This window comes from Coturnix japonica, chromosome 22, assembly GCF_054131305.1.
Source record: "Coturnix japonica strain WE chromosome 22, WE-NBRP24, whole genome shotgun sequence".
Lineage (NCBI taxonomy): Eukaryota > Metazoa > Chordata > Aves > Galliformes > Phasianidae > Coturnix > Coturnix japonica.
The window spans coordinates 6,714,530-6,739,506 of NC_140684.1; the positions used below are offsets into that span (position 1 = coordinate 6,714,530).

The 24,977-nt window shown below is 48.9% G+C and overlaps 4 protein-coding genes across 9 annotated transcripts; 2 read left to right on the forward strand and 2 right to left on the reverse strand.

Moving 5' to 3' along the window:
* Window positions 1-496: 496 nt before the first annotated feature.
* Window positions 497-13,022, reverse strand: VKORC1L1 (vitamin K epoxide reductase complex subunit 1L1). Its single transcript, XM_015880493.3, has 3 exons — window positions 12,803-13,022; window positions 5,161-5,270; window positions 497-4,536 (listed from the first exon to the last, which is right to left on the reverse strand). The coding sequence occupies exons 1-3, from the start codon at window positions 12,994-12,996 to the stop codon at window positions 4,310-4,312; spliced, it is 531 nt and encodes a 176-aa protein (XP_015735979.1). The 5' UTR covers window positions 12,997-13,022; the 3' UTR covers window positions 497-4,309.
* A 192-nt stretch (window positions 13,023-13,214) lies between these two features.
* CHCHD2 (coiled-coil-helix-coiled-coil-helix domain containing 2) lies at window positions 13,215-15,614 on the forward strand. The gene is made up of 4 exons (XM_015880494.3): window positions 13,215-13,360; window positions 14,062-14,287; window positions 14,859-15,015; window positions 15,384-15,614. The coding sequence occupies exons 1-4, from the start codon at window positions 13,311-13,313 to the stop codon at window positions 15,392-15,394; spliced, it is 444 nt and encodes a 147-aa protein (XP_015735980.2). The 5' UTR covers window positions 13,215-13,310; the 3' UTR covers window positions 15,395-15,614.
* An 818-nt stretch (window positions 15,615-16,432) lies between these two features.
* On the forward strand, window positions 16,433-21,165 carry PHKG1 (phosphorylase kinase catalytic subunit gamma 1). Its single transcript, XM_015880486.2, has 10 exons — window positions 16,433-16,499; window positions 17,223-17,332; window positions 17,778-17,953; window positions 18,280-18,334; window positions 18,788-18,853; window positions 19,081-19,244; window positions 19,655-19,745; window positions 19,939-20,092; window positions 20,173-20,298; window positions 20,846-21,165. Exons 2-10 carry the CDS (start codon window positions 17,250-17,252, stop codon window positions 21,095-21,097), a joined length of 1,167 nt encoding a protein of 388 aa, XP_015735972.1. The 5' UTR covers window positions 16,433-16,499; window positions 17,223-17,249; the 3' UTR covers window positions 21,098-21,165.
* SUMF2 (sulfatase modifying factor 2) lies at window positions 19,801-24,624 on the reverse strand. Of its 6 annotated transcripts, none has more exons than XM_085522302.1 (9): window positions 24,503-24,624; window positions 24,153-24,309; window positions 23,957-24,071; window positions 23,557-23,601; window positions 23,232-23,382; window positions 22,848-22,903; window positions 22,629-22,713; window positions 22,029-22,191; window positions 19,801-20,372 (listed from the first exon to the last, which is right to left on the reverse strand). In XM_085522302.1, exons 1-9 carry the CDS (start codon window positions 24,558-24,560, stop codon window positions 20,342-20,344), a joined length of 861 nt encoding a protein of 286 aa, XP_085378428.1. In that variant the 5' UTR covers window positions 24,561-24,624; the 3' UTR covers window positions 19,801-20,341. The 6 variants fall into 6 exon arrangements, with proteins under 6 accessions (XP_085378428.1, XP_085378426.1, XP_015735975.3 ...); XM_085522300.1 differs by having other exon boundaries at window positions 22,029-22,221; XM_015880489.3 differs by lacking the exon at window positions 19,801-20,372 and adding an exon at window positions 21,537-21,755.
* Between the last annotated feature and the right edge of the window lie 353 nt (window positions 24,625-24,977).

Sequence of the window (24,977 nt, forward strand, 5' to 3'; positions counted from 1 at the left end):
CCATTCTTGCTCCCCACCATCCCTGTCCCCCCAGATCCACAAAAATGAACAGCAGTTTCCAGATACTCCGTCATTCTGTCAGAGTGGAGTTCAAACATACCTGAAGAACCGAGGAAAGAAGGAACTGATTAACACACTTCACGTTTTTTTGCATGTTACTGAAAGAACTGTAAACAGTAAAGCCTCAGCTCAATGCTGCTCAACCATTATACACTCATGTGCACACAACATCCAGCAAGACGCAATGAAGCCGCAGAAGTTTGATACAAGGGTGTTCTCTGAGGACCCAAGTGCTTTCACCCTTGTACTGCCAGCATACAATTGCTTTGACAGAGATCACAACTTGGTACATCAGGAGAAACAAAATTACAGTACTGACTTTAAAAACAGTTTCTAAGGCTCAGACTGAGTCCATAAAGGCCTCTGATTGGGTTCATTCAAGCTCTTATGTTCGGACTGCATGAATGCAGCATAAGAATGATTGCAGCAAGACATCCACAGGTAATTTCTACATTTATTTTTTTTTATATATACCAAAAAGTTATGTGCAACAAATAGAATTCGTACATATTTACATTTGTTTGACCTGTTAGCAAAATCCTAAGCCTGCAATAGAGAATCTCTCCATCTATATATCGATAAAAGGAACATCTGCCCAATGTCTCCATTTAAAGGGATGTTTAGTTTGGAGTTTAAAGCACTGGTGATAAATAGTTGATGGAACACACTATACAGAACACACACCTAATATTTAGGCCATGCTTAATACGGTTTTATGGTAACAGAATACTTCACCTTTTCTGGACCAGTTTTGTCTAGATCATGTTTAAACAATGTTGGCAGATCTGAATTATTAGATCTCTCCTTAACTTTAACCAGTATGAATTAGGAGACCCAGGCGCTGCCCGAAGCACCTCACCAATCTCTGAACAATCCACAGACTGTACAGCAGAAGGCAAACGCGTACTACAGGACGCTGAAATCTCCTGCTAAGAGACACTCGCTGTCATGTTAGCTATTGGAAGCGGTAGGGAATGTTTTGTTGGCATTCCTTAGCATTGCAAACACTTTACAGTAAGAAAGAACACTCGTTTCCTAAACAAGACTTGGTCTTAAGAGTTTCAAGTACCTTACAGTAAGAGGATTTCAGGAATGTTTACTTCCTAAACAGCTTTTGGGATGAAGTTGCTCTTCCTTGAATCAGCCCCTCCCTGCAGGGCTTGAGAGCCAGGCAGGGCTGAGGGCAGCAGCCCAAATCCAGAACCACTGTATCTTTTCCCCCTCCATTCTCATGGGGTTGAAGCCTTATATAACCAGCATCTGTATAACTGTCTCCCCTTGTCCCTCTGCCAGACCAAGTATTATTAACTAGCACTTAGGTGTATCCCCTAAACTTCCCTTGTTTTATAAACGGCAAATTCATATCAATCACATCTTTGCTCTGACACTTGTTCTGGCTGAGGGTGGCAGGCAGGAGAACAGTTGCATGAAGCACTCCTCTGATTTCTATCACGTTACTAATGGCAATCTGAGCCATTTTACTGGAAGGAATATGCTGTTTCTATCCTTGGTAGCAACGAGGAAAAAGTCAAAGATCCAGATGCAAAAAGGTCCCAATTTTTACTGCTAGTATTAAGTGCCCTTCATTCAGGCCAACTGCATTTCTGAAGCATAAGAAAGTAGAAGAGTTAGGGCCATTTCTAGCAAATCGCTTCCAGTAAAAAGGAACTGCAAGAGAAGCACACAAGACAAGAGAGTTCACAATTAGGATCAGATTTGCAAGACTGTGCACAAAGTACAGCGGCAAATTCTTCCAGAGACCAAACAGGTTTCCCATTTGACCCCTATGTGCACACAGACACGAACTGCAGACAGGACTGCTGAAAATCTGGCCCTAAACAATTTTACTAAACAAACTGAATTAACAGACTATGCCCACACAGACAAGCACAAGACACAGTGAGTTAGTCAACACCGATACTTCCCACTGATGGGGCTTTGTTCCTATTTGTTTTTTTCCCCTTGGGTGTGCATTACACCCTAAAATTGGACCAAGTAATCATTGATTACACTTGTCTCCGTTGCTGCTTGCTCGGAGCTATTAGCATTGCGACTAACCGTGTCAGGCAGCACACGTTCACCTCTTCCTTCAATGGAAAGATGTGTTAGTGTGGATCACAGGAATGCACTGAAATAAATCCATACAACATATGAACCAGTGATACTGGTGATAAGCCTCGAGGCTTCTAAGAGCACAGAGGAAAGCCTTGAGGGACCAGTTCAGCATCATTCACTCCTCTCATGTCAGAGTTCAAGGCATTTGAGAGACAGAACTAAACATCAAGACAAGCTTTAACTATACTCTGGTCAATACAAAATGCATTTAATGAATTGTCTAAAACCGTTAGACAAGAGGGACAAGTAATTTAGTGTTACATGCAACAGATGTTACTCATACCACAGAAATCTATACATAAAAGCAGTTTCCACCTACATCCTTGATACAAACCAGATAATTACTTCAGTAGCAAATACTATTTTGTGAATTCAACCTACAAACTCTATTTTCTCTACTGAATACTGTATGTTTCACAGTCAAGTTCATCCTCAGCATCTTAGTGTTTGTAATCCACTTAGCCATACAACATAAGTGTCTTTCTGACATTCATGTTTAAGAAACAATCCTAAGATTAGTTAAACTCATTCTTTAAATAAACAGGTACGCAGTTGGAATTCTTTGTATTTAGAAGCTGACAAGGGCAAAAAGCAGCACAGCACCAATTACAGAACGTAGCTGAATATTCTGGTGTCACAGAGTTCCAAACACAAGCGTTTCACTTTTCCAAATGGTGTCACTGACTTCCTATCACATGGGTTTAGTATTGCTACCACTTCTCAGTCTAAAAACTAAAATAGGTTTCTTAATACTTCTCTGTGTCCCAGCAAATTCGCTGGGGCTTTTGTTTGTTTGTTCACTTTTAAAGCAAGGACACTTCTGTCTGCCAAGTTCAACACTAAGTATTTGGTTTAAGATTTTAAGACAGAAGGCACTTTTAACATTCAGCTTCAGAATACTGCGAGCAGAAACAGCATTACAATTTTGTTCCTTTGTTTAAATCTGCAGTTTAATTATTATTTTTTTTAATTAGTTATTAGAAAGAGCAATGATAGCGCCGCATCAGATTTCCATTTCAGGAGCACGTTTACTTATCCCACCAAACAGATTGCCCTTCCAAAGGATCTTGTGTGTGTCAGGCCTAAAGTTCACTTCCCAATATAGCACAAACCAAAGATCCTGACAAAGATCAATTCAGTATCTGCTTATTCGGAGCACTGCTTGGTTATCCCGCTCAGTCAGTGGTTTCCACTGCAGATTGCAATCCTATACTGCAGCATTCATAGAACATCACACGTTAGTAACACTGCCTGTTTGACCGCAATTCAAAATGAAACAGCACTGCGAGGAACAAGAGCACTCTTTGATACACCGAGAGCCCACACTGTATCTCATATCCTGGTGGCAACTTTCTATCGACCACACTGAGCTATTTTCATTCTGTACAGAAATGAATGAAATTGTGGCTTAATGAACACACTTCAGGTTTCAGCTTTAATTCCATTTTCGATAGGGAACAAGGGAAATGGAACCAAACCCAACCGTCATTTTGTGAAAGCACCAGCAGTGAGTGCCCCAACACGGTGCTCCACAGAGGTCACTTCTTCCATCACATCAGTTGAGTGTTAGCTGAACGCTCCGAAAGCTCCTAGGCTAACAAAACTGATTGTACAGTGAGTTCTCCAGGGATGAAACCAAGATTTCTAGTTTTATTTACAGCGTAAGTCCTACTCAAATCGTTAAGTCCATCAGCTAGAAAAAAAAAGAATGTAATACACAGACTGTAAACATGGCAACATTAAATATCATAATGCTATTCTAGAATATTTAATGTCATGATCACATCTCGTTATACCTGAATTTATATACAGGATATTTTATAGCAAGTGTTACCCACTTTACAAGTGGAGGGGGAGGAGAGAGTCTAGGTTTTGCTGTGGCTAGAACTCCTTCAAAGTAAAGTTAAAGCTTGTCTTTGATTGCTTTACAGCTTTCTTTCACAACCACATTTAAATTGAAGATTAGCACACCAAAAAAATAATAATAATAATCTAGGGCCCCTTCCAATTTCTAATTAAAAATTCAGTTATGAATCTCAGGGAAAGCGTCTGATATGGAGAATAAAAAATTACTGCAAAATAAACTTAATGGAAGTTGGGTCTTCAGGCTGTCAGTCACAAGTTCGAACGGGCGCTACTCCTGTTTGGGTTGGAGCTGCCGTTTCCAGGCCTCGTTCAAATAAACTAGTCGTTTGTAGTTGATGATAAAGAGAATGAAGTTCAGCAAATATGTGATGACGCAGACAATGCAAAATTCCTTCAGCACGAAGTACAGAATGTACGCCAAGTACAAAGACCCTACTACAGACACTATGGAGGATGTCATGAGGATTAGAGCTGCTACTGCACTTGCTGTCATACCTGCAACAAGAGAGAAAGAGTTACTACTTTCCACCTTCCACAAAGCACAAAGCACTGCAGTTCCAACTCAAGGCTGCTCAGCAAGTCTGTATTACGTAAAAGTCGGTTTCATGTACCACGAGCTCAAGATGGCTGACAAATCACTACTGGGAGAGAGCTGCTACATTCTGTACAACAACCCTTTGGTGAGAAGCATGTCGTATTTAGCATCTTCCATATTGCTGAATTATGGGAAAGTTACAGGTTGGTCAAAGTACGGCTGCCCGCATAACCAGCTGCAGCACGGTGCAGTTCCAAAGCCATGCACACACTGTTACATCGCATGCTGCCCATATTACTCCTGCAAAACTTCCAAATTCCATTTCTCTTTCCTCTCTTTTCTACCCTCAACCCAATGCTAACGGCATCTAAGTGAAAATACCAGTGCAACATCATTAACAACAGCAGGAGAAAGTAAGATTGCTCTTGGTAGCATTTGGGCTTTTAAGCCCTCTGCACAGATGTAGCATAAGACAGCTAAAAAGAAATCCCTTGCATTTTATCTGGTCTCTTGCAGACTGTGCAATGCATAACATGCTCCTCTTATCACCACAGACCTGTTATATAAACCGAATTAATACTTACCAAGTAGCATTTGTAGTATATAAAACACGAGCCCAAAAACACTGTTGGACTGATTTATTGCACTGTCCTTTCCAAAGATGGAACCCAACAGACCAAATCCTCGACCCCATCTGTAAAAACAATGAAACATTAATGTGTATATGGGCACCTATTGCTTTGCATCAGTATTTTCAACTCATCACTGTCAAGGAAAAAGAAATTAAGTAGTTACATATATCCCAACATGACACAGCATCCCATATGAAGATCAGGGTACCTCCAAGCAGCCTGCAATAGGCTGCGCTCCAGGTATAACTTTATCCCACATACTGCTGATGGAAGTTATTTGATACACCAAGAGCTATGAAGCTCACAAAGCTGCAGCTTCACCAAACTCCAGCTCTGCTTCCTTGGGTTGTAATTCAAAGCTCATTTACCAAATAAATACTTTCTTCCTCCAGCAGTTTGTTCTACTACAAGAGTTGGATGGATGCTCCCTTCATCTCCAGCTCTATGGTAATGGCAGCACTCAGTAACTAACCTTGTGTGCTTCATCTGTGCCAACAGAAGGGCAGTTTCTACATCTAGACAAAGCAAAGTTTGCTCTTCACATATAACAACACTGCTGATGCAGATCTCTGTAGATCTGACACCACCACAGCTTCCTACATGAGAAAGGTGCCGCAATAAACACAACAGCTCCAAGACACCGCATCACCTCAAAGCCATTTGTGCAATGTTTTCAAAGCAAAATCAAATTTATCATTTTAATTCAAGCTCAGTAACTGTCCTGTGCATTTCTTTCCAGGACACTGACCAGAATTATGCTCTGATTCCTAGCAGTTCTTACTGCACACATGGAAAAAGGGAAAACCACCAAACTTTTGGTCTCGAGTCCTGTCAATGACTGAAGTGAAACCTCTGCACCAATTTAAAGCTCCAACCCAGCATAGAAAAGACTGAAGGTTCTGATCCTAGGGTTATCCTGGAAGTCAATAAATTGTTCCTAATGGAAAGATAATGAGTTCAAACCCTGCCCAACAGTCAGTGTCCCCACATGATGATGCGTCCAGAGCCACAAGAAGGTCACAGTGTGGTAAAAGCTTTAACCACAAGCACAAGTTCATTAAGGACCTCATGGGCCCCGTGGCTGCTTTAAGGACATCGTTTATTGCATTTCAGTCTGCAGAGTTCAGCTCCAATCTCATCCCACACAACTTCAGGTGGCTGGGAAGCCTGCAGCTTAAGACACAAAACACCTTTTTAGCTCGATGAGGTTTAAATTGTGAGGAAGCTTTGCCAAAGTTTTCTACTGAAGAGGTTCAATCATTCCCTTGTTCCCACACAGCTCCTAAAAGCTGCCAAAACGCGCTATGAACCAAGTCAGCATGCAAGCAGTTGGAGCAGAGACTGTGATAAAACCTTCCTTCTCACACCTAAATCCCAGCCACTACCCCTGATCTGTGTGTGATAACCCAAAGCCTAAAATCACACAGCAAACAGAACCAGGAGACAGACTGCAGTGCTCACAGGGGGGAGAAAAGAAATTAAACATCAATAAAAACTTAACCAAGGACAAAGGTTACAAATTGCTCAGGGTTCTCTAGGGAACTCATCTTTCTTACAAAGCGTTTAACTTATAAATAGTTCTTATAAGTCTGGTGTTTGTATTGGAGTGAGCTGCAGTGCATTGATTGCAGTTTGCACAGCAGCTGAAACCACAGATGAACGTTGGTGACTTCCTGGCACCCATGGGCTCTGCTGGGGAAACAAGGCTGAAGCCGCCTGTGTGATTCATGGCAATGATGAGCACACATGGTAAACCTGCTTTTACCACACCCAAGTTTCACTGCTGTTACAAAGGAAAACAAACTTCACATTGATCTGAACCGACATCAAGGAAGTCCTAAGGTAGACCTCAAGGATGTCTTACTGTGTGTCTCAGCTACCTCTGATGGTACCACACAGCCTGCCTCAGCTTTCATTTGCAGTTCTAACTTTGAAAGCTCTTAAAAAGATCCTCAATTTTTCAGCACATGGATCCAAGAAATCCAAGACAGAGCCACGTTCGTGTGCTTTCCCAGCATCCCAACCTGAATAGGACAGTGATTTTATTCACACTATATATTCTTTCTACCAGAAGTCTTGAAAGTCATTATCCCCCCTCTAAACAGCCCCTTTTGGTTTCTGACACTGACAGAGCTCATTGTATTGAAAGTTTAAAGCAATATTTCCATGCACTTGATACTTTTTTTCTTCCTCAGTTAGAACTAAGGTCATCTTGATCCACTGGTGTTGTACCTCCATTAAACCAGGTGCTGCTCGATCGTTACCTCTATTCACTATTATGAACATCCTCTGCATTCCAGCCCATTCTGAGTGCATCCTTCTGACCACTGTGACATCCTGCAGCACTGAGATCCCAAATCACATCAGTTTCACTTGGCAATCCTTAGCTCTCATGGCAGGAGAGGAACCAAGTGCTGCATGTTCATGTTGGCATGACAATAACCAGCCTAGGTGGCCTCAACACCACGTCCCTGTCATTGGAGGTGCCCAGAACAGGGCACACACACAGCTGATATTCTCCCAGACATCTTGATAATGCTGCCACACTTTGAGGGGCCCATGTTATCAAATGGCACGAGTGAAAACCTGAGAACGTGGAGATTGGTGCAGCAGCAGCTTTTCCCAGCACTGTTCTCTCCCAGTGTTTAGGTTTGCTGTAACGAGAAGGGCAAACAAGAACGAACAAACCAATGCTATTTTCAGAGAACTTTAAGTAAAGAAGCCAACATCTGGTTTTTGAGTAGCATCACCTCATTGAAATCCAGTTGTTCCACTACGACTGTCCAGAAACCAATTCAGATCATTTACTTACAAAAAGAAGTAATCCTATACTTCACAAGTGCTAAGTTCACTTCCTTAAATGCCACCCGACCTCTGAGATAAGTGACAGCACAGAGTGAAAGCTCCAAGGAGGGGAGCAGAGCTGCCCTGTGCTCACACCTCACCTTCAGCCAAAAGCTGATGTAAAGGTCAAAGGATATGGAGCGTTTTAATGCCAAGCAATGGGAAGGAACTCTGGTGCAGCTTCTTTACAGCCTCACTAGAGGATTTCGGATTAAGCCCAGTTTATTGTTACAAGGTCATTTAGGCCACTCCAATAATTGTAATAAATTAAGTAAAAGCCTCCAATTAAAACCCACAAGTAAGGAGATTAAAAATCCCTATTTGTAAGCTTGCCAAGAGTGCTCCACAATCTTGATTCTTCATTTCACATTTAAATCTATCGGCCACATTCACCATCATCAACTCAGACTTTGTCCTATACATCCTTCAGCTCTGTATCACAAAGATGATGCAGAAAACCTCAGCATCCAGATGAACCCAGCCCGGAGCAGGGAGCACTTAACGACCTGCAAGCAGAGTGCACGGATGAACTGGTTATTCACACTATCTGTGTGCTTCACAGATGTGCACCCACCATGGCACATTACACCACTCTCAATGTGAATTCACCCCTTTTACACTAAAGCATGAGATGAAATTCACATCACCAGCAGTTCCTGCAGTCCCTGCAGCCCCTCCCAGCTCGTCTCCTCCAGCCTCACCCAGTGGAATCCAGCACGCACCAGTCCTGGTGGAGCCCTGTTTGCACACACAACCCTTCAGCAGTTCAATCAAACTTGATCTTTTCCCCATGCAGAATCAAATACGCCTGACAAAAACAACAATGTGGCTCAGATTAAAGAAATTACTGCCTAACAAAGATGCACAGAATGACACAAAGCGACCAGGAGTGACCAGACAAGCACAGCACTACCTGCACCATCCCTGACCACAGTCACTAACAACTGCAGCCGTCAACTCCAAACACAATGAAACATTTGCTGTGGGTAGAGCACTAGAAAGATGCTGGGACAGGAGGAACCTGCATTAAAAGGGAAGATGCAGCAGTGCAGTTGGACTCGGGCATCACAGCACTGAAGGGCTACGTCACAAGACAACAAAGCAACACGTCAGCATGAAGCTTTGAACAGGAAACCCCTAAAACATCATCTATCGAACTATGACCAGATGAACACGTACTTGAAACTCTGAGATGTCTGCAGTAAGTTGGTTAAAGGTGGAGACAAACACTGAACCCAACCCCCTGCACAGCTGGTTGAAAGCTACACACACAGCTGAAGGTACAGTGCCATGTTATTGCCCATTCATGCCAGTTATCCTGAGGCTGTATTAAAGCTGTTACAGCATTAACGTATTCTGGGCTACAATGCTTCCTTCAATAAAAGCCAGCCGTTAATTTGCTGGGCCCTGCAGGTGCCTTAAATCAATGAAGAGAAAGCAGCAGCGGCCACAGGACCCAAACCTCCACGGCACAGCAAAGAGCAAAGCAAGGAGCCCAGCATCTCCATTGCTACTCAGTGCTGTGTTTCATTTCAAGCCCTATCACTATCCAACCTGACTTTCTGTTAGTTTGATTTCCTCTGTGAAGCCACTATACCAGCAAAAAGGAAAAGATGTGTCAGGAGCTGCTACCAGCCGGCTTCATTATAAGTAAAGCTATTCTTACCACTTCATTTTTCTCAGAAACAAGAGATCAATTCACTTACAACATCCACAGCAAGTGCCAAAGGAAAGCATTTCTATTCCCTATGTCTTATCACCACTTAGATAACGGCAGTGACCACTATATAGTCCACAGCTGTTTTTCTTTCCAAACCACCTCATGATAAAAGCCTGAGACACACCTGACCACGAGCGTTCGGAATAATAGGGGACACTGGGAAGCTCTCTCTCCTCTATAATCTTCTGCATGAGTCAGTCTCCGATAGCAGATTTCCCATGCTCCTCCCTCTGCGTGCTGTTAATCTTCACAACATCTTTCCTCATCCTCGTGCCAATATCAGGTTTGGCTCAGAAACAAGAGTTGGGAATAACAACAGCTTATTAGAGGAAAAAAAAATCCTCCCCAAAGACCAGCACTGAGTTCCAAAACAACTGAGCTCAAAGAAAAATACACCAGTTTATTCCAATTATCCTATACAATTCACGTTAACAGCAATACCATGACTGTGCTTTTTCCAAGTTCCATCCCCTGCTGGAGCCATCACTGGCAATGTGACCATTTTGACCTTCCAGGTCCCATTGCTCCCATTAACAAACCTGCCTTAAGTCACACAACTGAAGGAAGCTGTGCATGCACCTGTGTCACCCCTTTAACTCTGCAGAAACAAATCACAAAGCACACAACCAGCTGTGCACTGAGAGAGCTCAATGAGAAGAGTCCAGAGCTACACGCTGCATACCAGAAAGCTGGAACAGCACATGTGAAATCCTATTACCCAGGTGAAGTCTGAATTTCCTCCTAGGAATGAAGTTTCTCATTGTGGCAGCAACGAGAGGCATCGCATTGGAGGGGGAGAGGAGAGCGACTGATGGAAGGGATGCTTTGGCAGCACAGAGAGTCGGGTTAATTTCTTCCACTGTTATCCTTCCTTCAAAGGTTAATAGCCTGCCCTCTCATCTTGATTTTAAAGGAATATCCCTTTCTGGCCTATGGCCGTACACAGCTGAAAGCACATTCCTCTCCAAATATGGTTTGACTGCACAGAACTCGCATGCTCCTTCCCCACAAACTCTTCTTACCACCTGCTTCCATTACCACCAGAGCTACCCTGACATTTGCAATACTTCAGTCGCTAAGCAGGGCTCTCCTAGCAACTGCTGGGGAGATTTCAAGTCAGATCTTTGTGGATCTTATCCCCAAACACTCAGATTGTTATTTAAAACTCCTGCACTGAAGTACTGACAGGTCTTACCACGGCATTACTAACCAATGCTATAATTACCCAGCATTATTCTCTAATTATATCTTTAGCTATTTCTGATTATAACCATTTTGCTTTTGCAAAGCGCTCGGTAAACATACATTAAATCTGCTATTTGAAATTCCCCATCTCAAGGGCACTCCTTACAGTAACAACAATCCCTGAAGGACCAAGATCAGAACAGACCACAACAGGGGGCTCAGAAACCCCCATTATCCTCTTTTCACCTCTATGGTGGCGGTGAATGACTGTGAATTACTGACAGTACTCACTTGGTTTAACCTCAGCAGCCCACACCTAATGCTCATTTACAAGTTGAAGTTACCATGCGAGCGTATTGAAGTCCTCTTTCTGTTTAGATTGAAACTGCTGGTGTTTGGACCCCTCTGAAGCAGCACCACGAACAACCACCTTCACAAATTAAACATCATCTGACCACAGAATGAAAGGCAAAGGCACAGCCCTCACTCAGCCACAGCAGCCTCCTTCCAGACAGCAGCGGATTCATCTCTCTGTAACTCAACACACACAACTGATTTCAGCAGAAGGATTTCCACGTATGTTTCATCTATACAAACCAACCAGCATCCACATCAGCAGGTCACTCACATCTCTCCACCACTTTGCTATGGCAATACCTGTGTATGGAGTGGGATGACTGAGAAGGAAGAAACCTGATAAGCCCACGTAACATTCAAGGATTCATTCGACTGAAGGCACAACAAATAAAAGGGAAGTGCTCACTACATCCATTTGCTGAAGGACCCAAACTCTCTCATTCTCAGCTGCCCACCCATGTACGCACCTGTATGTCTTTGCACACAGAGCAGCCTGCATCGCTCTGCAGTCACCTCATTCCTCCAGCTGAAACACAGCTGAGGCTGTAAGGCAGCTGGACCTGCAGCACAGCGATACCCAGCAGAGCCTGCACCTACTGCAGGCTGAGCCCTGCCCTGCTATCGACCTTCAGCAAACAGCTGCCACGTTGATCACTGCAGGGAATCCCACAGGATAAGCCAAGATGTGAGCAGAGCTTTTCCTCTCTCGATGAATCCCTTCCCGTGCATCACACACACGTATTTACACACTCCCAGGTAACAGCACGATGAACAAGCACTTCGGATTCGCCGTTAACACCTCGTGCATCACACTGTGCTGTGTGGGCCCCGGGCCGACTCACACCCACCGGTGCTGCCCCATAGCCTCAATGCGGCCCTCAGAGCTAACAGAGCGAATAGCATGAGGCCTTCACAGAATCACAGAATGACCCGGGTTGGAAGGGACCTCAAGGATCATGTAGTTCCAACCCCCTGCCTGGCAGGGCCACCAAACATACACCTTTACTAGATCAGGTTGCCCATGGCCCCGTCCAACCTGGCCTTGAACACCTCCAAGGACGGGGCATCCACAACCTCCCTGTGCAGCCTGTTCCAGGGCCTCACCACTCTCCTAGTGAAGAACTTCCCCCTGACATCCAACCTAAATCTTCCCTCTTTTAACTTCAAACCATTTCCCCGTGTCCTGCTATTGTCAGCCCTTTCCAAGAGTTTACTCCCCTCCTGGTTATAGGTTCCCTTCAGGTATTGAAAGGCTGCAGTGAGGTCACCCCGCAACCTTCTCTTCTCCAGGCTGAAGGCCTTCATCATCATCATCATCATCACCACCATCACTATCATCACCATTATCATTATCATCCCCCTCCTCCCGCTCATCCCATCTCTCCGTTCCCATCTCACCCCCCCCCATCTCATTGCCGCCCCCGGCCCTTCCCCTTCTCCCCGTTCCCGTCCCGTTGTGGCCGGTCTCTCTGCCGTTCTCCCCCTCACCTGGAGGTGATGGCGGCGGAGCAGCGGACCCTCTCGCTGAGGTCGCACAACGCCTGGTAGTGCAGATCTCGTCCCTTCTCCCTCTCCAGGTGACAGGCGTACAGTGACAGCAGGATCCCGGCCGCACACACGGCGGATCGAGCCACCCGCTCCCATCGCGGCACCGACACTCTGAGCAGGACGGGCGCCGCCATCTTACCCCCTCCCTCCGCCTCAGCCCGCGACGCGCGCCCGGCGCCCACCGGCAGCGCACGCGCGCCTTCACCTCATTGGCTGCCCGGGAGGACACGCCGGACGTGGCGCTTTGCGACGACGTCACGTAACGTCGGTGTGGGGAGGGGCGGGGAATGGCGCCCCCTGGTGGTCGGAGGGAGCGTTACAACCCTATGGCCGCCCCAGTGCCCGCCCCTCCGTGCGGAGGAAGTGACGCAGCGCGGCGTGTTCTGACCTTCAGTGTCTGCTCGGTTCCGCTCGTGTCCCGGTTTCTCGTCCCGTCTCGTTGCCCGCCATGCCCAGGGGGGGACGCAGCCGCTCGTCCCGCGTGGCGCCGCCCGCCAGGTGAGCGTCAATGGGCGACCGAACAACCAGAGCTAATGATCGGGTCACACCGCACCACGCGGGACGTGTAGGCCGCAAAGGCCTCACAGCCATGGAGGGGGGTGACGCAGATGGGACGGGGCTGTGGAGCGGGTGGGAGCTGTGATGGGGGGGTGTATATAGGGCACTATAGGGGGTGAATATAAGGCCCTACATGGGGTTTATATAAGGCCCTACATGGGGTGTATATAAGGCCCTATAGGGGGTGAATATAAGGCACTATAGGGGGTGTATATAAGGCCCTACATGGGGTGTATATAAGGCCCTATAGGGGGGTGAATATAAGGCCCTATAGGGGGGTGAATATAAGGCCCTATAGGGGGCGTATATAAGGCCCTATATGGGGTGTGTATAAGGCACTATAGGGGGCGTATATAAGGCCCTATATGGCGTGTATATAAAACCCTATAGGGGGTGTATATAAGGCCCTATATGGGGTCTATATAAGGCCCTGTATGGGGTGTGTAGGCTGTTAGGCAGGATCTATTGGAAATCAAGAAAGAAAAACAGTCTGCAAACGGCCCCTGCGCTGTGTGAATGACTCCCTGGAACACCACGTCCTTGCCTTGTGTGTGTGTGGGGTCACATGAGTTGGAGCTGCCGCTGTTTGCTCTGTGAGCTGGAGGCCGCAGCCCTTTGTGATGGTCTCTGTGTCCCCACAGCCGGGCGCCGCAGATGAGAGCAGCGCCGCCAGCTCCGGCCCCAGCACCCGCCAATGCTGTGGCCGCTCCTGCCCCGAAGCAGCCCGGGCTGATGGCACAAATGGCCACGACCGCGGCTGGGGTGGCTGTGGGCTCCGCCGTGGGACACACCATCGGACACGCCATCACCGGAGGCTTCGGGGGAGGAAGTGCCGCTGAGCCCGCCAGGCCTGATATTACCTACCAGGTAAGGAAGGCACCGCTGGGTGCTGAGCTGGGGTTAACCTGGGAGAGAAGATGCAATAGGTCCAAGTAGTTGCTACAGGGTTAAAAGCTGCACAGAGCTGTGGCTGGGGATTCTAGAGCAACGTTCTTAACTCAGCCTCCAACTTCAGGTGGTTCAAAGGGTCACACATGCAGTGTATATGGATAGTAGCACACACAGCGTGTTGTTTTCATCCCCTTGTGATTCACAGGGGACTTCTATGTTCCAGGTCTGGTAATGATGAGATCTATTGCAAGATTTTTGTCCTGCAGTCACTTCTTGTGCTGCTGAGACATCAGTATGGTGCTATTGGCACATCAGTGCGGTGCCAATCAGTTGCCTTGCTCCGGTGCAATCCAGACTTACTTCAATGTGTGTAACCTGCACAACTGCTCAGCACATCTCGTGTCAGCACTGGAACCTTTGTACTTTGGCCCATAGGTTTCCATTTAAAAAGGAACATTCTGTAACAAAAACACAGGGAAGAAGTGCACTGAGAGCAGCACGGGGTGGTACAGCTCCATGGTGCTTACAGAGGTGTGTGCTGTTTCAGGAACCCCAGGCTGCTCAGCCTTCCTACCAGCAGCAGCAGCAGTTTGCTCCTTGCCAGTATGAAATGAAGCAGTTCCTGGAGTGCGCACAGAACCAGACTGACCTCAAACTGTGCGAGGGCTTCAGTGAAGTGCTGAAGCAGTGCAGGTTTGCTAATGGTAAGTAGACAGCAGTGCCAGCCCAGTGCTCTGATGGGGGAGGACAAGAAGCTTCCAAACACACGTGTCTGGATTGCTGAAGTCTTCATCATGTCAGCAAATACCAGGGGTTGGGGGGGGGGGACGTCTGAGCACGTGTGTGCCTTATAGCAGGATGATGGAATGGTTTGAGATGGAAGGGACCCCAAAGGGCCGTCTGGTCCCACTGCCTGCAATGCACAGGGACACCCACAGCTCCATCAGTGCTCACAGCCCTCCAGCCTGACCCTGGGGGTCTGCAGGGATGGGCACCTGAGTCTAAAACCTTCTAAAATCTCTCTGGGTCTAAAACTTCACATGATTAACTGCTGTAACTTCTTGCCTTCCAGGTTTAGCTTAAGCCTCCAGAACGAGGCTGCTGAAGACCACCTTAAAGAACTGACCTATGAATGAAAAAGCTTTGCTAATAGCCTAAAGCTCTCTGATATCTTGTTACTTTCGTGTAGTCACGCTGTTGTCTTTGTGGCCTCATTTCTGCAGTAGCCTCTACAGCTGTGATACAACTGCAAACTAATTGAGCACAAAATGGAAGTAATGATCAATAAATTGTAATGAGTTGATTGGGGCTATTTCTTAATTACTGCGTTGAATGGGAGTGAGGTGGTGTACAAATAAAGGTGCCCATGGAGGTACCTTGCCCTGGGGGGGGTTGGGCTGCTGGGTGAGTTGAGCTCTGAAGGTGAGCGGGCAGGAACTGATTTTAGCAGGCTGAGCACGTTCCCAGCCCTGCTGGCAGGAGGGAGGGCTGAAGGGCTGGAGCTGCAGGCTGCCAGGAGCAGCTTTGGCTCAGGGTTTGGTGACTGACATTTCCTGCACTATTTGAACCCCGGGGGCAACTTGTGCTTATTGCAGAGTGTGGGGAGGAGGGAGGTTATGGCTGACTGCAGTGCTGGGTGTGCAGCAGGTCAGCCCGCATCCCATCCTAGTTCTGACTACGGCCTCTGTATTCAGTTTAAAGAGGCTGAGGAAATGCCATCCCTCTACATGAAAGCTCTGCGTAGCAATACACACTTCCAAGACAAAATGGCTGAAGCACCATCTTACGGGGAACTCGCAGCCCCCAGTAACACAACTCCTTTACAAAGACCCTAAAAAATACCTTCTTGTTTCCTGAGCTCCTGCACTGTGTCCCACCGGCTCCTTGGAGCCTCATCTCTGTGCAGCATTTCCTGGAAGAGAACGGATAAAATCAGAGCTTGGGGCCGCCCCGCCGTGGAGGGACGGGGCAGAAATAACGGGGGCAGGAATAATGGGACAGGAATAACGGGGGCAGAGATACCCCCCCCCCCCCCCCCCCAACCATCCTCCGGGCCGCTGCGGTGCTGCGCGTTATTTTCAGCGCTGCTCCGCTCCTCCCCCTCCCCGCGCTCCTCCTCCCGTCCCGCTCCGTTTCCGGCCCCGATGGCGCACGGCTGAGACGGCGGCGCTGCGGGAACCGAGGGGAGGTGAGGCCGGACCGGGAGCTGAGGCCGCCGGGGGGGACGGGAGGGCGATACGGGGCGATATGGGGCGATACGGGGCGGTGCAGCTCAGCGCGCACTGAGACCCCCCTCATTCTCTCCATCCCCCATCGATGTTTTCTCTGCGCCGCGCACGTAGGATTTGAGCCCCAAATCGGGTCAACGCTTCTCCCAAATCTCCCATCAGCTGCGTTTTATGGCATAACGTACTAATATGCCGCGTTAATCGGTGTGCTTACTAATCCAACACAAAGCAAGCGGTGTCGGATCGCCCCCAGCCTACAGCCAGCACTGCAACCCAATGGGGGCTGCTGTCAACAACGAGATGTGGGGCAGCATTGCCTGCAAGGAGCAGCTTAAAAGGGAAGGACACAAAATGCTTCTAAAGGGAGGTCCAGGGTCTGGGCGCTGCTGGCACCGCGTTGTGTTGCCCTGCCCGACCCCGCGGCTCGGCCCCAGCTGACCCCACCGTGCTGGCAGCGGCTCCAGCTCTCCCCTCCGTTCCCTTTTCATGCCATTTTCTCCTACTATTTCTCAGCCAAAAGCCATTCGGGACGGACTTCTCATAATAATCAGGGGAAAACAATTAGTGTTAGAACCAGAAAGAACAGGGCTGGGAGGAATAGAGGTGGATCTCACAGCTCAGCGGGTCCCTGGGCAGTGCCATGGGTTGATGTTTTGGGTCCATCAGAGCTGTTCTCTCCCCAGCCCTGTTCCACCTGGCAGCACCCAGCCATGACAAAGGAGGAGGAGCTCCCGGACTGGAACACATCCAAGGAGTTCTATGAAAAATATGAGCCCAAGGAGGTTCTGGGCAGGTAAAGTTTGGTTCTGGGAAAATGTTTTGCTTGATCACAACAGGAATCTGATCTGATGGGAGCCCACAGCACCCACCCACGGGTTAAAAATAGCATGAAGAAGCACCTTCCAGCTGCTCACAGTTTGTCCCCCTGAGCCAGGGAAGCACCACGGCCCCAGTGTGTGTCTGTGCTGGGTGGGGGGAGCCCAAACAAATGGTTTGGGGTGGAAGGGATCTTAAAGATCATCCCGTTCTAACCCTCTGCCAACCCACGATGCCCCAACTCAGGACCCATCCCAGGAGCTCACAGAGCATCCCTGTTAGTTCATAGAGTAGAAGGGACCCATAAGGATCATTGGGTCCATGTCCCAGTTGTGGGAAAACGATTCCATCCTGATCCTCCATAGCACGTCATGCAAACAGGGGTGGGAAGTACCTGATTGTTCCTGGGCTGTTCCTGGCAGGGGGGTGAGCAGCGTCGTCCGCCGGTGCATCCACAAAGTGACCAGGCAGGAATATGCGGTGAAGATCATCGACATCACAGCAGGGAACATCTCCCCCCAGGAGGTGCAGGAGCTGCGTGAGGCCACAGCCAAAGAGATCGACATCCTGCGCAAGGTCTCGGGACACCCCAACGTCAGTGAGTCGGGGCTGGAGGGTTTCTGCCACGTTTACTCTTTGAGGTTCACCCAGGACGGGCTTTGGGGTGATGGATGTCAGAGCTCCGTGGGATCCATGGTCTGGCATGAGGTGGAGAAGCTGCTCAGAGCATCCCCTGCTCTGCCTCTGCCCAGCCATCTCCCTCCTGAGCTCCTGATCAAAGCACTAATTAATTCACTTAATTAGTGAATTCACTTAGCAATTAGATCAGCAATTTTTAGGCTGTTAGTGGAAAGGAGCTCTCTGTGCATGGGGTGTGTGCTGAGGAACACGCTGCACAGAGCTCACAGCTCCATTTCATTGCAGTCCAGCTGAAGGACAGCTATGAGTCCAGCACCTTCTTCTTCCTGGTGTTTGACCTGTAAGTACCAGCTCCCATTTGCCTCCATTCCTCCACATTTCCACCCTGCTTTTTTCTATGGCCCCAATGGGCAAAACAGGGCCACAACTGGGTCTTGCTTGAGGTAGGAGGGAGCCTGCTCACTCAGCCTCAGCTCTGCTCCCTCCATCAGCAGCAGCTCAGGTTTCCCCATAACCTTTGGTGGGAGCTTGGGGTTATTTATATGCCCAGCAGGACCAGGGCTGGCACAGCGCCGTAACTCGTGGCATCATGATGAACCCATTGGTCCCTTCCAAACCCTGCCTGCTCTGTGCACAGCTTTTCCTCCTCCTGCCTGATATTTTGCAAGATATCAAGGCATCTTTAACCCTTTCCTATTAGTGTGTCAGCTTGTCATTTTGTGCAGCGAGCACCAAAGGGGCAGTAACTCCTGGCAGTCCCTGGCTTGAGGCTGATTTTCCCTCCTGCACGCAGGATGAAGAGGGGGGAGCTCTTTGACTACCTCACCGAGAAGGTCACTTTAAGCGAGAAGGAAACCAGGTAAGGCTGAAGCTGTGCTGCAGAATCAAAGCCTGAGTTCCAAGCACAGTTGTGCAGCCAGCACAGTGTGCATGGACAAAACGCCACCCGGTCTGTGCCTCTGTGCTTGGGTGTCAAGGCTTTTGCACAGGGGCTGAGCTGTGCAGCCCCTATTCCTGTCCTTATCCCCATCCCCAGGAGTGCAGTGCTAATGGGCACTGGGAGTAATGCTGTCCCCCCCTCCCTAGGAAGATCATGCACGCACTGCTGGAGGTGATCGAGTACCTGCACTCCATCGACATCGTGCACCGCGACCTGAAGCCGGAGAACATCCTCCTGGATGATGACATGAACATTAAGCTGACAGACTTTGGCTTCTCCTGCCAACTGCGTGAGAACGAGAAGCTCAAAGGTGGGTGTGCAGCACTGACACGATGCCCATGGTGAGCTGGTGCAGCCCCTCCAGCCTCACTCCTTCCCATGATGAAAACACTACAGTGTTCTTCCCACTATTTTTGTCCTCCAGTTGACCCTCATTGCTCCATTCATCAAGTTTTACCCCCCTCCTGCCCTGCAAAGAGCAACATAACAACAGGCATCTCCTTCCAGCAGCATCCCCTCACTGCTCTCCTCACTATTATAACTCATTATAACTCACCAACTTAAGTCTGCAGCCAGATGCACACGAGCTGCAGCCACTCCATGCCAATACCATCACTGCAAGGATCTGAACACATCTTGTTGCCTCTCTGGGACAAACTGCTTCAGCGTGGCACGGTGCTCCCTGTGTCCCTAAGGGGATGCTCTGCCCCTGTTTTGCAGAGATCTGCGGCACTCCTGGCTACCTGGCCCCCGAAATCCTGCAGTGCTCCATGGATGATGAGCACGAGGGCTATGGGAAAGAAGTGGACATGTGAGTGAAGTGCCCTCAAGTCTTTGGGGTGCTTGCAAAGTGAGCATGGTTTGAAGCACTGCAGGAATCGCTCCTTGTTGGGACCAGCTTTAGGGTTTGTGAGGAACTGAATAATACACCCCACTGCCTGCAGTGTGGGGTATGGATCCTTTGGGTGCTGCTGGAGCTGGTGTGTCCCGCTGGGTCCCTGCAGGTGGAGCACCGGGGTGATCATGTACACACTGCTGGCTGGCTCACCTCCCTTCTGGCACCGCAAGCAGATGCTGATGCTGCGGATGATCATGAATGGGGACTACCAGTTTGGCTCCCCGGAGTGGGATGATCGCTCCGACACCGTCAAGGACCTGGTGGGTGCTGAGGAATGGGGAGATACAATGGGGAGCAGGTGGCTGGGATGCCATGGGATCAACCCGGTGCTGTCCTGCAGATCTCCCGGTTCCTGGTGGTGGATCCACAGCGACGGTACACAGCGAGGGAGGCGCTGGCACATCCCTTCTTCCAGCAGTACGATGTGGAGGAGGTCCGACACTTCAGCCCCTTCCGGAAATTCAAGGTGAGGCTGATGCTGGGAACAGGGACATGTTGGCACCCTGAACTCAGGAGGAGAACATGGGATGGGTGTTCTGGCTGGGTAAGGAGAAATGGTGCTCAGTGGGGTTGATGGAGCTGGGCTGTGGCAGGATGCAGCACCAAGATGGGGATGGCTCCCCAAGCACTACTTTGGTATTACTGTGTCAATCACAGCATTGTCTATAAGATATGCAGAGCACTCAGGAACACAGTTACTGGTCTACAAGTAAATACCATTACTTTCATGCATATACAACCCCAAAGGAGAGCACAGTGTGTGTGTGAGGGGGTGTCAGTCTCCTCTCCCAAGCAACAAGCAATAGAACAAGAGAAAACAGCCTCAAGTTGCACCAGGGAAGGTTTAAGTTGGACATTAGGAAAGAGTTCTTCAGAGAGAAGGTTGGGAACAGACTGCCCAGGGAAGTGGTTGATCCCCCATCCCTGGAGGTGGTTAAGCAACGTGCAGCTGTGGTGCTCAGGGACAGAGCTGAGTGGTGAGCCAAGGTCCCAGCTTTCCCCTTCCCCCACAGGTGATCTGTCTGACCGTGCTGGCGTCCGTCCGCATTTACTACCAGTACCGCATGCTGAAGGCGGTGACACGGGAGCTGGTGGTGCGGGATCCATATGCACTGAAACCCATCCGCAAACTGATCGACGCCTGCGCCTTCCGCACCTACCGGCACTGGGTGAAGAAGGGTGAGGCACAGAACAGGGCTGCGCTGTTTGAGAACACCTGCAAGGCTGTTCTGCTCACTCTGGCGGCTGAGGAAGAGCTGTTTTGATGGCAGCATCGCTGCTGCTTGAGTTGGGTTTGCTTAGAGTTAAGGCAAGTAAAATATTTCCAAATCAACCAGTGAGTTTTTGGTGCTTTTTCTTATAAGCTACTGGCCTCAAGCTATAGGTGCAGACGGCTGTCATGCATGCTGGGTATAGCCCAGTTTGGGTTCTCTCCAAACTTGATTTGAGATGTTGCCCTCAGTGGAGCAGCAGATCCTGCTGGACACATGAGATGAGCAGTGCCTGGCAGGATGTCCTCAACCCGCTGTGCTGGGGCTCCTGTGCCATCAGATTTGGAGTTGGACTCGCACAAACAGGCCTCTGATTGCCACAGATACACCAAAAGGAGACATGTAATGTCTGCAGCACCCACGGCCTGTTGTTTGCAGTCGCTTTGTTTGCAACCTGGTGTGCAGAAATGAGTTTTAAGCCAAAAGAATTTAGTTTTTGTTTTTTTTTTTTTAAACAAACTTCACTGGTTTAATGAAAATGGTTTCTGGGGGTTACTGTCCATCTCCACAGGAGAAACTGCCCTCAGGTTGTGGCAGGAGCCCTCCTCAGAGCTCAGGTTTGGTTCTGCTGCTCTTATTGGTGTGACTTGGGATGTCGGCAGCGCAGCGGAAGCTGAGGTTGTCGGAGGCTGAGTCTGGTGTGTTCCCCATCCTGGGAAAGATACCCCCGTTAGGGATCCTGCAGTCAGTGCTCAGACTGGTGAATGCGACCCTGTGTAACGTGTTCCCACTTACCTGAGTTTTAGAAAGGTGTTTTAGTACTTGATGGAAAACAAATTATTTGAGAAGCAATTAGGAATTAATTTATAGCAGTATCCATAGAGCTTTTTCCTAAATGCTTCTCAACAAAACTAGATAGGAACAGCCAAACAAAGTAGCCCCTTATGCAGCTGAAGGAGAAACCACAAGCAGTGCTGGCACTGACCTGGTGGTGATGCAGGCTCGGTGGTTTGCAGACCCATCTACAGTGTCGATCCACGAGGCTCCTCTCAGCACATGCATCACCTCAGCATGTGGCCGGGGAGGGCCTGGCGGTGTGTACTGTGAGGCCGTCCACTCCCAGGTGTTCCCCAGCAGGTCATAGAGCCCTGAGACAGAAGGTTCCCACAGAATCAATACTGTTGAAGAAGATTTCTAAGATCATGAAGTCTGACTCCACTCCACCCCATCATCCCAGAAAGATCCCAGCAGAACAAGAAGCTCCTCACTGTACTGCAAACCAGCCCCTAGGTAGAGCTGGACCTTCAACAACTGTCTCATCTTACATGGTCCCCATCACTTTCCACCTGCAGGAGGGAATGGCATTTGCTGCCCCTCCAGCACACCTGATAACAGGCATGGGATGGCACAGTGAAGTGCTCCAGCTGCAGTAACAACACTTTCACTGGGCTCACTCACACTATCAAGATGGGAATGAGATCCCATTTCACATTAGAAACTTCGTTACAACTATGGGGTTTATAATCAGTGTGGAAAGGTGAGCAGATAAGAACCCAAAGAGCTGGGCAGTGATGCCTCTCCATACCGTAACTGTTCTGAGGTGAGAATGCTGCCACTGGGGACACACCATGATAGCCATCCTCAGCTGTGTCTCCCCTTGGGAAGTCACCCTGGGGGAGGAAAGATGACATTAAGCAAAGGCCCATTGCAGAGAAGAAGAAAAGTCCTGTTTCTTAAGCCTAACTACACTTAAACAGTGGAAATAACTCTTTGTTGGGGAGCAGGACAGCTGGTGGGAGCTCACCTGCCACAGGTTGGTGCGGTTTGGCTGGAACTTGTTTCCCCAGGGATACAGCCTTTCTGTCAAGGGAAAAGAGAGCAGTTATCCCAGGATCCTCTCATTTGTTGTGGCTGCTGTTTCCTGCACACTTGGGATGCTTCTATACACCCATCAAATGGCATTTAGAGCTTCGCTAAGGGAGGCGCATTGAGCCACTGTTTATCCCATTTATTCCAAGGCTGAGAGAGGTTGTTCAGCCTTCAGATCAACCCCTGGAAACATCTCTATGGAGGCATCTCAAAGGGACAGACAGGAGCTGGGCTCAATGATCCTTCTGGTTCCTTCCTACACAGGATATTCTGTGATAGAAAGCCACTAGGTGTGGGCAGGGAGGGGGTGCCTACGTACGCTCCAGCCCTCCCCGGGCAGCGAACTCCCACTCCTCCTCAGCTGGGAGCCTCTTCCCCTTCCAACTGCAGAATGCCTTAGCGTCGTTCCAGCTCACGTGCAGCACTGGGTGGTCCAGTCTGTCTGCAATGCCAGAGCCTGGACCTGCAGGCTGCAAATTGCAGTGATCTTCATCAGTTTAACTCATCATTAAAAAATACAAAGAAAACAAAAAAGGAAAAGGATAGAACAGAGCAAGGTGGGGAGCCTGCACAGAGGAACCAGAGGTGCTATTTTCCCCTTGGTTTTAGGAAAGAACTCACCACCATGCCTGATTCACACCCACCTGTCGCCAAAAAGCCTTCTCAACTGGCAGCCACCAAGGAGCAGACTGGGAAAAGAAGCAACATCACATTAATACTGTGCTGTCCCCTTCCTGCCCCCAGATACCCTTCAGTCATCCTCCAACAGCGCATGGGAAGAGGAGAATGTGTTAGTTTGGGAACTGTTTGATCTGGGTTACTGTGAATCACAGAATGATTAAGGTTGGAAAAGACCTCAAGGATCCCAAAGCCCAACCCCACCCTACTGTCCACGTCCCTCAGTGCCACATCCCCACAGTTCTAGGACACCTCCAGGGACTCCACGCTCCCTGGGCAGTCACTACTTCCCCCATCACCGAGATGTCCCCACACTGTCACCCACGTACTGAACCCTCTTCATCTCCCTCCAGGCTTCAGATTTACCTCCAGTTTTTGGGTGACTTTTTTTTTCAGCTCTTCTGATACGAAATCCTCAAAGACAAAACTCCAGCCAAACGCTTCTGCTTCAGTTTTGTATTTCTTTTCTCTAACAAACTCCCTGGCACAAACACAACACGCTCAGGTACCCGTGGCAGAGCTCTCCAAGAGCTGCACCAGCAGCCTTATGACAGCAGCTCACCTGAAGTCCCTGTTGGTAACAGGGAACTTGTCCATAGCGAAGGGCTTCACTGTCACCTCCCGCATGGGTCCCTCCTGGTCTCTGCTCTGAGTGGAGCTGGAGCCCATCTGGAACTTCCCCCCGGGCAGCTGCACCATGCGCTCATCATTTCCAAACGCTGAAAGGGAAGCAGTGAGTACAAACATTAATGGGTAAATCTAAACAGTACAACATAGCAATGGCAAAAAAGCCACTTCACATGCTGGATATACAATGCAAATGACTGCAATTAGCATTTATATAGACCTGCTTGTGTTTGTTTTAACAACGTATTGTAATGGTTTCCCAGCCCAGCAGTGCTCCCAGCTCACCCAGCAGAGCGCGGCCGCAGCCCAGCACACAGCAGCAAAGCAGCACCGCGCTGTGCATCTCCGTGCGAACAAAGCCGGGCAGCACCAGCAGCGCCCAAAGCAAAACGGAACCGCACGGCTCTGACCCAGAAGAGCTTCAGGACGGGGAAGTGTTTCCGGAGGAAGAGATGCCATTCCCCCCCCACGCCACGCCTACTGCGTGTGCTTTACTTAGGGCACGTGTGCTTTTTCCTTTCTTTTTAAAGAAAAAGATATTTTACGTTGCCATGTAATTGTTGATATTTCACTTCCACGCATGAAAAGCCCCCTACTGCCCCAGCTAACGACAGAACCACTGCACCAAATGTGCTTCATGTGCCAGAACAGCGCTGCTACCCCATAGCACCACAGGACATGGGTATCCCCTCAGAACCCAACATCTCCTCACACTGGGTAAGCACAAGATAAACATTGTGACTCCCCAGCACTAAGTCCA

Excerpts from the sequence above, each read along its gene's own strand:
- PHKG1 (XM_015880486.2), top strand. The coding sequence starts at position 17,250 with ATGACAAAGGAGGAGGAGCTCCCGGACTGGAACACATCCAAGGAGTTC. Across the intron at positions 18,854-19,080 it reads TTAAGCGAGAAGGAAACCAG|GAAGATCATGCACGCACTGC; the intron begins GTAAGGCTGAAG and ends CCCCCTCCCTAG. Across the intron at positions 20,093-20,172 it reads CCGACACCGTCAAGGACCTG|ATCTCCCGGTTCCTGGTGGT; the intron begins GTGGGTGCTGAG and ends GCTGTCCTGCAG.
- SUMF2 (XM_085522299.1), bottom strand. The coding sequence starts at position 24,560 with ATGCACAGCGCGGTGCTGCTTTGCTGCTGTGTGCTGGGCTGCGGCCGC. Across the intron at positions 22,714-22,847 it reads ACCGCACCAACCTGTGGCAG|GGTGACTTCCCAAGGGGAGA; the intron begins GTGAGCTCCCAC and ends TTCCTCCCCCAG. Across the intron at positions 21,756-22,028 it reads CGAGCCTGCATCACCACCAG|GATGGGGAACACACCAGACT; the intron begins GTCAGTGCCAGC and ends TATCTTTCCCAG.
- VKORC1L1 (XM_015880493.3), bottom strand. The coding sequence starts at position 12,996 with ATGGCGGCGCCCGTCCTGCTCAGAGTGTCGGTGCCGCGATGGGAGCGG. Across the intron at positions 5,271-12,802 it reads TCCGCCGCCATCACCTCCAG|ATGGGGTCGAGGATTTGGTC; the intron begins GTGAGGGGGAGA and ends TTGTTTTTACAG. Across the intron at positions 4,537-5,160 it reads TATACTACAAATGCTACTTG|GTATGACAGCAAGTGCAGTA; the intron begins GTAAGTATTAAT and ends CTCTTGTTGCAG.
- CHCHD2 (XM_015880494.3), top strand. The coding sequence starts at position 13,311 with ATGCCCAGGGGGGGACGCAGCCGCTCGTCCCGCGTGGCGCCGCCCGCC. Across the intron at positions 13,361-14,061 it reads CGCGTGGCGCCGCCCGCCAG|CCGGGCGCCGCAGATGAGAG; the intron begins GTGAGCGTCAAT and ends GTGTCCCCACAG. Across the intron at positions 14,288-14,858 it reads GGCCTGATATTACCTACCAG|GAACCCCAGGCTGCTCAGCC; the intron begins GTAAGGAAGGCA and ends GTGCTGTTTCAG.